The sequence below is a fragment of the Dendrobium catenatum genome, unplaced genomic scaffold, assembly GCF_001605985.2.
Source record: "Dendrobium catenatum unplaced genomic scaffold, ASM160598v2 fragScaff_scaffold_1632, whole genome shotgun sequence".
Taxonomy (NCBI): Eukaryota; Viridiplantae; Streptophyta; class Magnoliopsida; order Asparagales; family Orchidaceae; genus Dendrobium; species Dendrobium catenatum.
The window spans coordinates 1,247,993-1,258,920 of NW_021320094.1; the positions used below are offsets into that span (position 1 = coordinate 1,247,993).

Below are 10,928 nucleotides of genomic sequence, written 5' to 3' on the forward strand. Positions count from 1 at the left end.
GACATTGATCCAAGGTTCAAACAGGTGTATCGCCGGAAGCATCGCAGATCGACGGCCACGATTCAGAGCTTATATTTTTAGTTATGATGCATTTTATTTTATGTATTCCTTTTGTACCCTTATGTTGAGTTGAGTCATGTTGGGGCCCTGAGGGTAATTTAGTCTTTACTTTTCTTGTATGCGTGAGACCTATTTATATGGGTCTTTTCTCTTGTAATAGCGATTGATGATGAATTAAAGAAAAATTGTGTTTTTGATTTCCACTTCTTGCTTGAGGGCTTGAGAGGAGAGAGCTCAAGGGGAGCAAACTGCAAGACCCGCCAATCGTTGGAAGAGTCCTCGATTCGTGGTTAATTCTCATATCATCGCGCTCATCTTTCTTTTGTTTCATCCTCCATTTTCTTCTTCCACCACCACAAATCATTTCCCCTTCAAGCTTTGGTGCCGCCGCCCCTAAAGGAACCCGCAGCCGGCCAATTCCAAGGCCAAGTCCAGCCACTTGCCGGCGAAGCTTCCCATCCGTTCGATCCTTCCCTCCGCATGCGTCGATTTTGAAATTTGAATTTCAAATTTCAAATTCTTTCCTAATTTGGAAATCTCAACGCCGACGGAAGCTTGAATATCCTACGGTCACCATTCTTTGACGTAGGATTTGATGACGACGCCACCGTGGGAGATTACTTGGAAAGAGTGGTTCCTACCCTTGCAAGTGTCATTGATCGCCCACAACTAAACTACAATTGGAGCATCGACGGTCGATTAATTCCATCGTCCTCGCCACCGATAACCTTCCCGTGGATCAAGACTGTTGTGGTTGCTACCGTTCTCATGGCATCGTCGGTTTTGCTAAAACCTTTCTTCCGCTAACCCTAGAGTAGTTGAGTGAAACATCCCCAAGGTGAAAACTCTCTTTATTAAGTTGTGGATTGTGATTAATAGCTTTTGGTATTGCTACTATCTTTGGTTATCTTTGAGTTTAGCTAATCTACATGTACTTCCTCACCTAAGCTAGTTGAAAATTGAAGTTCTTTAAAGAAATTTGCTTGTCATTTCAATAAGTTTTACGTGGATTTTCTTTACCAATTCTTGTTTAAATTTCTTAACAAGCTCCGTTGCATATTGTTTCACATCAGATGGCCTTCCGACAGTAGGCCGACAAAGAAAACTTGTTGAAATTCTTGGACAACAAGTAGGAATTTCAAGAAAGAGAGGGCAAATGTGAAGGGAAGTTTGGGAGGAGGTGGCTAAGGTTGATAGGGGTTGGGGGGGGGGAATTGGAGAGTTTAATAGAGTAGATTAATTAGATAAGAGAGAGAGGGTGGGGTGGCACATGGATGGGGGTTTTTTAATTGGGATTTGAATTGGAATAGGGCAATTTGAAATTGAATATTCTCCAATTAAAGGAGAGAGGGAAGGGTGGGCCGGCCCCTTGATGGGGATCTAATTGGGTGATTAAGAGGGGTTGCTAAGTTGAGAAATTTAAATTAGGAAAGGAGATTTAGGATATCTCCTTTTCAAAATTCAAATTAATTTGAATGGTGGGGCCTCCTAATTTAACTCATCTATTTTAGGGAAAAAAATTCAGATTTAAAGAATTAAAAACCTGATTTTGAAATATTTCCTAATTTATGATGTACTAAATTTGGGAAGCTTTGACTAAGGGGAGAGAATTGGGGAGGTGATTGATTGCTTGGGTGGCCGGTGGCTTGAGAGGGTGTGATGGGTTGTTGGTTTGGAGAGGAGGTGACCGACGGCTAAAGGACGGGGAAGTGGTGGCTAGAGTTCGAGGCGTGGGGTTTGGGTTTGGCTTTGCCAACAGTTAGGGAGGAGGGTGATCTAGGTGGCCGGCGTCTAGGTGGCTTTTTGGGGCCAGTGCCTAGTAGGAGTGGAAGGGGCTTGGCCGGCGACTTCTAGAGAGGAATTGGATGGCAGTTGGGATAGAGGGGGGAAGCAGAGGAAAAAAGTTAACCACGAGCTCGGACATTTCCTGCGGCTGGTGGGTGATCCTTTGCCCACAGCTAGGATTCTCACCAAAGCTCTCTCTCAAAAGACACAAGAGACTATTACTTAAATTTCATAATAATCTTCATTGACCCTCATGAGAATAGGAGGAGGTTATAAATAGTCTTCACATAAGATAACAAAACAAAAGGCAATAATACCCCTTGAGGTTACAAACATCTACTATCTCAAGTCAGGGTAAAATCGGAAAAGAAACAATAATAAATCAAAAGTCATTAATAACTCAAAAATAAAGCGGTGTAATCGTGGCCGTTGATCGTCAGCCCCATATCTGATAAACTCTCCAAGGTCGGATGTCCTCATTAGGAACCTAAATTAAGCTTAGCATTCTTGTCAATTTACATTCATCGATTCAAAATTGTAACCTTCTAGGTTAAAGGTATTAGTATTATATTAGAATCTTTATTTTTATTTCAACTTCGATATAGAGCTAATCTCCATTCTCACATGAATCTTAACAGAACCTGAAGTTAATTGCTAATCTTCCTTCTATCTACCATCACTTCCAACTCTCAGAAGACATCACACTGCCTTCCCATTTCTCTACAATTTGGTTCAAAATCTGCTCCTCCTCTACTGTTAGATCTTCCATTGCTTGCTCAAGCTGAGCAACTAGAGCTGGATCAAATACATTCTCCTCAAAACTTTCACTAGTTCCACCTGCTGTTGGATGTTCAAAACTTCCAAACTTAGGTGTCACATGTGATCCATTAGGCATCACTTGCCCTCCCTGCATCAGCCAGTCTCTCAAGCTCCCTGTCCTCGCAAACTCGAATGCTGGGACTTTCAAAGCCACAAGCTCGGTGGCCATCATCTTTCTCTTCAATCCCTTCTCACCTTCTCCACCATCCTTTGAACTTTCAGAAGACTGTTTGATTGAATTCAAGCTCATCGAACAGTCTGTTTTTCTTTGTTCTTCAACTTCATCGTCATCCTCTAAACCAGCCAGTAACTCCCATGAATTGATAATCTCTATGTTATTCTCAGATTCCCCAGCTTCGATTATCGGCGCCATCAAATTGAAGCTTTTGGTTGGTGATGCATTATTGCATGTGGGAGATGATTGCTTTGAGGATTCCTCTTCATAAAGCTGTTTGGCTGGACTGTTGGAGGTGCAGAGAATAGTTATAAATTGGTGTTCTGTTCCATTCTTGGAGACTAATGTTTCTTCATGCCCGCTTGTTTTCTTCTGTAAAGGTGTGTGAAATTCTTCTCTGGTGCTTACTGACTTTATTAAGGTTTTGGAAGAGCCACAGCCCATCTCAGCCAATACAGAAATCAATCTCCTGCAATCAGTTTGAGATAATTAAATGATCAAATTAAGTGTGGAAATATAAGCTACAAATATGGGTTATCATATAGCAATTCCTGAAAGAAGTTTTCCATGGATGAAAATGGAATTGCTTTAATGCAAAATTTCTGCTTTCTTTATCCAGACCCAGCAACAAATCTCTCTCAAATTTGAACCCCAAAAGAAAAAAAAAAAATCTGGAATACATGATCGATGGATTCCTAAGGTTCTAATAGAAATCAAAATCAAAGCCACAATCTACAAAATTTAGAAAAAAAAAAAAAACTGTAAGAAGGAGAATAAATCAAATTTTCAGTAGGATGAACAAATTTTTGGTTCATACCTTGTGCTGGATTCATCAATTTCATCATCTTCTTCTCTTTTCTTAGACAATTTTGTCAAACCTTCACGTTGTTTATAAATTGATTGCTTCCTCAAGAGAGAGTCAAAGTGGTGATCTAATGCCTGCATAACAGAGAAACAAATTGTTAACAAATGAAGGCTGTCTTCTCTTTGTTAGGATATTTCTAGAATCTAAACGATGGCCTTGAAATTATTATTTGACTCGATGCCGTGTTCAATTTCTGCCGGCCAATCATGAATAATAAGCCTTATTAATGTTTCTTTCATTTGCCCTATGTATACCCCACAGCTTAAAAAAAAATAACAATAAATTTATTTATTTTTAATAGGTGGTTGAGGACCAAGCTAATAAAATGGAGCTATTATATCTTTTTAAAACTTTATGAAAATGGAAGAGGACCAATCTAATAAAATGTAGAAGTTGAATGATAGATATTTAACTTATGATTGCACACAAAATCTTGACTACAATGGATAAGGGCATCTCCAACGGAGAACTCCATTTTTCACGGCAAAAAACAGCAAAACTCCAAAATGCCATGGTGCTGCTCCAATCGAACGCTATTTTATGTGCTTTTGCGAAGGTAACGATCATTCTCCTTTTCGCGTGTTTTTCCGGTTGAGAGAGCAAAATAGCGTAGGTGAACAGTGCCACGCCAATATTGGCGTCGCACTGTTCACCCACAAGTAAATGGCGGAAAATTTGACGTTCGGCTGGAGATGCTCTAAGCATTATTAAATTATTAGTCCACATTTTCAGGTATTTGAGGCGTTTTTTATTAGTTACCATTGAGGCCCATAATTACCAAAATAATAATAATAATCACAGTACTGCCACATGAAATATATAGAATAGAAAGCACATACTAGCATAATAGACAACTTTAAGAGGCTATGATCAGTACAAATTGAGGGCCGGCAGTATAAACTATACAAATTACCAAAAGTAGGAAAAATTCAACCGTTAATTTTAAATTATCAAAGGCATATTGGTTCTTGTTGGTTACATTTGTACAAGCCATACGTATTAGGGTTTAGAAATAATTAACAAATTTTTTGACGAAAGATTTCTGCTTATTATGAATGTTTGTCTGAGCAGATTCGGCCAACTTTGATCTCTCCTTCTTTATGTAGATTTAAAAGAAGGTTAAAACTTCCCTATCAACTCTCAATCGCTTATTAAATGAGTTTTTCATATATATAAATTATGTTGTCTTTTATAACAAAGAAGAACTCTGACGTCTCTTTGAAATCATTTTCATTAGGACTTATATATTCAAAAGTTAAGACTAACATTTCGTTTGGGATAACATTCTTATTATTTTTTAAGCAATTTTTTAGTACAAAAAAATAAAATTTTTAGTAAGATAGCCGTCTTAAACGAAGCTTCAGAATTCATTTGGGCTAGTTTTCTTATTATTTTTTAAAACAACTTTTAGTACAAAAATTTCTTGAACTAAAAAATTTATACGAAAAAGTTGCTTTAGAAGGCTATCGTAAATGAAGACTTGGCATGACTTTCTTATTGCTTCGCTTTTCATACTATAACGTTAATTTCCATTTGGCGTTTATTTTTTAGCCGATTTCAAAAAAAATTGTGCCATAAAACTATGTTTTACAATACTTCTTATCTCTTAATCACTTGTTATATTGTTATATCGAGTTGAGTTAGAACAAATGGGCTTGATTCAAAATCAAAATAGAAATTGTGTCGAGTTATGTTGGTTTGAAATAATTTTACGGTGAATGGAATTTTGTTGCGTAATTCGTCAACCCAAAATCACCAAGAATCATTGTACTAGTAGCAGAATGAAGAAGGGAAACAAATCAATACGAAGATAAGAATGAAGAAATTAAGAGATTGTTTGATTAGCTGAAAAAAAAGAACTATAAAAGGAATATAGTATAAAGGAGACGCAATGTATTTGAAACGTAAGTGGGCAGTAGCCGGTGATGATGGCGAGTGCCGGTAATGACGATGGATTTGTGAATTGTGATGTATTGCAAATCGTTCAAATATGAGGAATTTCAAATACGTCAAATTTGAACTAGATGATAAATTCAAATATATTAAAATTTGACACTGCATTTGTTTTACTTCAAACCAAACACTAATATCCTAAAGACTTCTATATTTGAAATATTTTATAATCATTTTACTTCAAATAAAAAAAACTCCTAAGAGACGACCCATCTTTGAGTTTAATGGTGGAACTTGGACTCCTAGCTTTCTTCTCAGTGCCTGATATGCCCCAAATTTTGGAGAACTTAGGCTTCGTTTGGGACGGCCTTTTTATTGTTTTTTAAAATGGAGTTTTAATAAATTTTTATTTTTATTTTTATAGTAAAACTCCGTTTTATAAAACAATGAAAAAGTCGTCCCAAACGAAGCCTTAAATATGCCCTATGCAATGAGGAGCTACACTAACAAACTAACCAAATTGAATTGATTTTATTTGATTCAGTTGCTACTGAATTTGATTACAATCATGATTTTTTTAAAAATTTTTGTTCAATTTTTTATTTTATGAAATGATTAAATTGAAAAATAAAATAATATTAATTTCTTAAAAAATCAATCTACTTTGCTTTTATTTACAAGCATAAATAGATTTAATGCATTTTTTATTTATAATGATGTATTAATGACATATTAAAATCAAATTAATGCATGGCATTTATTCAAAATAATTTCGATATTGATGCCTTCTGAAATTATTAATGGGTATTGCTTGATTAGGGTTAATTTTGTTATTTTTTTAATTAATGTATTCTCATTGAATTCAGTTAATTCATCGAATTAATAAATCTAATAAATGTGAGATAATTATTTTATCGTATGAGAAATATTGATAAATAAATAAATTAATATATTGGTATTTATTTTATCAAGCATTTTTTATATAGAAAAATTATTTTCTAACAAAAAAAATTTGTGATTTATAAATAATAAATATAAATTCTATTTGAAATAAATTTGTATTCAACAAGTAATAACATATTATATGTCAGGTGAAATTTTTAGTTATAAAATTTTTATCTTTCTTTGTGCTCCCAAATTTCCTTCCCCAAAATTCCCGAAACCCTGACAAGAAGCTAAGTAGTCGCGACAGGACGAGAAATTATTGTGTACGCAGTCCGAACGCAGGGATAGGTTCGGATGCTGCGTATTTACTTCTTATTTGTTGCATATTTTTTATGTATTTAATTTTTTTTACATATTTTTTGCGTATTTATTATGTATTTAGTGAGTATTTAGTGAGTATTATTTATTTATTATTTTTTGACATAAAAAAGTTTTATATAAAAAAATAAACAACAAATAAGCAGTAAATAGGGAGCATCTGATCGAACGCGTTCGGATTAGGTACAATAATTTCTCCGACAGGACCTCACTGGAGAAGCATCGGCGGGTGCAGTGGCATGTGAAGAGCAAGCGGAGTTCGTGAGCCTTGTAGATAGGCTAAATCCGCCCAATGCGAGGATTTACTAAATCCGGGATTTAAGGCAAAACGAAGGAGATTAAAATGGTCGTCTGTACCGTTTGCAGGATTTAGAATCGCGCACCGCCTGCTTCAGCTGATAATGCCGGCATTGATCATGGTTGTATTTTCTCGCTTATCTCGCAACGATAGGGTTATGTCGGTCTGCGGAGGATATTGGTATCGGAGGTTGAAATCATCTCTTTCCTTTGCCTCAAGGTAGTTTCTTTTTCACGTCCTCGTTTCCTTTTAGGGTTCCCCCTTGAAGTTGAGTTTGAAGTTCCACTCTTTCTTTTTTCACAATTCATTTTCTCATGTTTACTGTGTACTGTCATGCGATTGTTTCACAGGTATTTTGTTATTTGATGCTTTTAAGCGACGAATATGTATATAATTATTGATCCTTCATCATGCTGTTCATACCAAAAGAAAATTGCCGAGATATTAGGAGGATTAAAGTTCATGCTTATGCTGTAGTGTATAGTATTAATGATTATACTGAATAAATCAAATTCTGTTTTATTGATTTGGTTTCTCTAAAACTTAGATTAACTCGAATGTTATAGAGGAAACTCATTACATAAATTGGCTGTTTCCTCCAGTCACTAGAGTGCACTATTTTTTTATTCATTTTATTGTATTAAAAATTGCTGGCCTAAATAGTAAATGGATTGAGTAAAAGTTTGAACTTGTAGCTTTTTTGTGGTTTAAAAAGTGATATAACTTCGAAGGGTAAAAAAAAGAAACTTGTTAAATGCAATATTCAGTGTGAACTATTGGATATATGGAAGAATCAATTGCAATCAACAATGGTGAGATAATTTGCAGGGAGTTATTCCTCAACCCATATTGTTTAAATGGAAAAGGTTTGTATGGTTCTGAGTACACAGGGGAAATAAGGAGATAGATTAGTCATTGAACCACTTTTAAATAGTTCTTCATGTTATATAAGAGAAGTTATTCCTTGTTAATTATTTTTTCCTCTGTAAATCGTTCTCTTAACCGCACCCCACTTGCAACCACACATACTTTGAAAATGGTAATGTGGAAGTTATCCAAATTTGTCTTATATAATTGTTTTTTTTTTCTTTCTTTAAGCACTTGATCCAATCTTCTTTTCTATGCTATTTAAAAGGCCTTATTATGAACGCATAATTTTAAATCTTCTACCCTTCATCCTTGTTTTTTTATATTTTCAATTTACGATTAATATCATACTTATTTTTCATCGCCTGTTGGTGTTGCTAGTTTTATCTAGTGATAACAATGATGTTCACTGTATGATACAAATCCATTATATTAGTACTACATTGTGTTTTATCAAAGAATTTCTTTCCATGTAGCCATGCTTTTTTATATTTAGTCATAACAATGTGAAGATGGATATTGAATTTTGGCATCATTTAGGTTTTTGATACAGTCAAGATTTATCATTTTATGTTTTTTTATTTTCTTGTGTTTTGGGCGCTATGTAATTTTATTTTGTATGACCCTATGATGGAAAACAACCCATGATCATACCGGGTTTGGTGTTCTCAGGTCGGTTTACACCATTGTGTGTCCACTTGTGTTGATCTTGTTCCTTAGTGGCTAGTTGGATGACTATTTTTTTGCTTATTGGGCTTGGCCCATTCCTTCCCGTAGATTGATGGTTGCTTGATTTTTTTCTTGCTGGTTGTTCAATTTCTCTGTTGTCCACTCGGTTTCCCTACTGTTGTCTGCTCGGTTTCCCTGCTGCTGGCTGCTTAGTTTTCCACTTGTTGTTTCCATGTGCAGAAGGCTTTAGCTTTTCCACTTGTGGGTTGATTTGGGTGGGTTTTGTTGGCTGTTTTGGAGGCACATTTATGTGAGCAAATAAATGCTATTTCCCCATCTTTCTCCTATATATAGTGTCTGAATTTCATTGTGGGAAAGGAGTTTTGAAAAGAGAAAATGTAAACCTAAGGGTTTTTAGCTTGCGAGCTAGTCTTCCCCTATCCCATATTTCTTTCTCTTAATTTTCTTTCTACTTTTTTTGTCCACGATTTTCCTTCCACCTGTATCTTTCTTCTAAGAAAAAGGAGTTTTTGGAATGTGATCAATTATAAAACCTGAGGGTTTTTAGCTTGCGAGCTAGTCTTCTCCCTATCTCCTATTGCTTCGTCTTGGTCTTCTTTCTACTTCCTCTCTCCACGGTTTTCTTTCCACCTATATCTTTCTTCTCTAAACTATTATGAGTAGTAAGTGGTGATGTGCCATGTTCTTTTGGTATTGGTCGGAGGAGCAAAGTCTTGTGTTGGATCATAATTTCTGTGGTGGTTAGCTGTTTTGCCATTTCTTTTGAGCACCTTCCCTAGTTTGTGTTTGTATGTGAGATGACCATTCATGATTGTTCTGAGGGTTTATGTGTTTGTTATTTGTTTTGTTTTATGAGGCTTTATAACAAAGTTCCGATATTAGTTTTCTACTAATTGTCCATCATTTTGGTAATTGCTTATGTGATATGGAAAGGAAGCATCTTTATTTGCATTTCTAGCGTTCTTCTGCTTGGTTTAAGAACTAAGGTTGCATCAATTTTGCTTATTGATTTACCAATATCCTTAAATCATGAATGTCAAGGGAAAAATCTTACTACTTGCAACTATATTTCTTTTGTGATACATGACTTCTCACATCGTATATCCCCTTATCGTTGTGTTTGTTCTCATTTTCAAGATACTAATTGTATAATTTGAGATGCTTCTCAGTTTAAGGCGCATAAGAAATGCAATGAGGCATAAGCCTCACATGTGCTAGCTAAGGCATACGCCTTGGTGATATTTCTGTGAGATGTCTCTTATTTTAGGGTTTAGGTTATTTAAAACTTTTAATTTATAAGTTCAAAATATCAAATGAAATGTATTTGTTTATACCTAAATCTAGTTGTTTATAAAAAAATACCTAGAAGAAAATCAAGAGCCTTCCCATACCTCAAGACAAATCGCAAGACCCCCCACTATGCAAAGTTGCACCAAAATCCCACTTCGTCATCACCGCTATTGCGTCACCATCGTTGCACTATAACTACACCATAACTAATTAAAAGTGTTATTTAAAGAGGACAGTTTTGCATAATGATGAAGATCCATTAGTTTGTAATGATGTGCAATAGGTTGATGAATGGTTTGTGGAGGACTATAATCATGTTAAACCATCACAATTTGAAGAAGAAGATTTCAATTTTAACTTCTTTGGTGGATGAAGGAATTAGACTAACATAAATCAACAAGAAAGTATTAGAAAATTTTAGTTGAAAACTTTGTGTAATCGAAATTAGAATCATCAATATAGTTATTGTTTAAAAACTTTCATTGGTATTTTTTTTTTTATTGATTAGGAAGGAGGGAGATTGTTGATATTGATAATGAAGAGGAAGATTGGGAGTATGTCGACATAATCGAGGATGGGCAAGGAGAGAAAGTGATTAATTATAATGATAATTCTATTGAAGATCTTCTATGCGATGAGAGTGGGGGAGAAACTTTTGAATTCATAAATTATGATTTTAGATTACTTATATTGACTTAAAGAGTCAGAGAAATTTATTATTCAATGATTGTGGCCTTTATATAATATTTTATAATCTTACTCTTATATTTTATTTTGATATTAGTATGTTATTATTTTATTTCTTTAATTTAATAGTTTAATTCTAAGAGTTTTGCCCAAAAATTCTTTGATGGTTATACATTCATATAAAAGAAATTTTAAATTGAGATTGAATGGTAGCTATAGGGGGGGGGGGGGGGGGG

The 10,928-nt window shown here is 34.9% G+C and overlaps 2 protein-coding genes across 4 annotated transcripts in view; one reads left to right on the forward strand and one right to left on the reverse strand.

Moving 5' to 3' along the window:
• Window positions 1-2,225: 2,225 nt before the first annotated feature.
• Window positions 2,226-4,867, reverse strand: LOC110099032. Its single transcript, XM_020826046.2, has 2 exons — window positions 3,657-4,867; window positions 2,226-3,308 (listed from the first exon to the last, which is right to left on the reverse strand). The coding sequence occupies exons 1-2, from the start codon at window positions 3,782-3,784 to the stop codon at window positions 2,522-2,524; spliced, it is 915 nt and encodes a 304-aa protein (XP_020681705.1). The 5' UTR covers window positions 3,785-4,867; the 3' UTR covers window positions 2,226-2,521.
• A 2,197-nt stretch (window positions 4,868-7,064) lies between these two features.
• LOC110099024 (uncharacterized CRM domain-containing protein At3g25440, chloroplastic) overlaps window positions 7,065-10,928 on the forward strand; it is a 27,338-nt gene continuing 23,474 nt past the window's right edge. For all 3 annotated transcript variants that reach the window (XM_020826035.2, XM_020826034.2, XM_028701045.1), the window contains exon 1: window positions 7,065-7,377. In XM_020826035.2, the coding sequence (XP_020681694.1) occupies window positions 7,262-7,377 (116 nt within the window). In that variant the 5' untranslated portion in view covers window positions 7,065-7,261. The remainder of the gene's footprint in view (window positions 7,378-10,928) is intronic.

Coding starts and splice junctions, on each gene's coding strand:
- LOC110099032 (XM_020826046.2), bottom strand. CDS start 3,784: ATGCAGGCATTAGATCACCACTTTGACTCTCTCTTGAGGAAGCAATCA. Junction 3,309..3,656: donor ATTGATGAATCCAGCACAAG/GTATGAACCAAA, acceptor AACTGATTGCAG/GAGATTGATTTCTGTATTGG.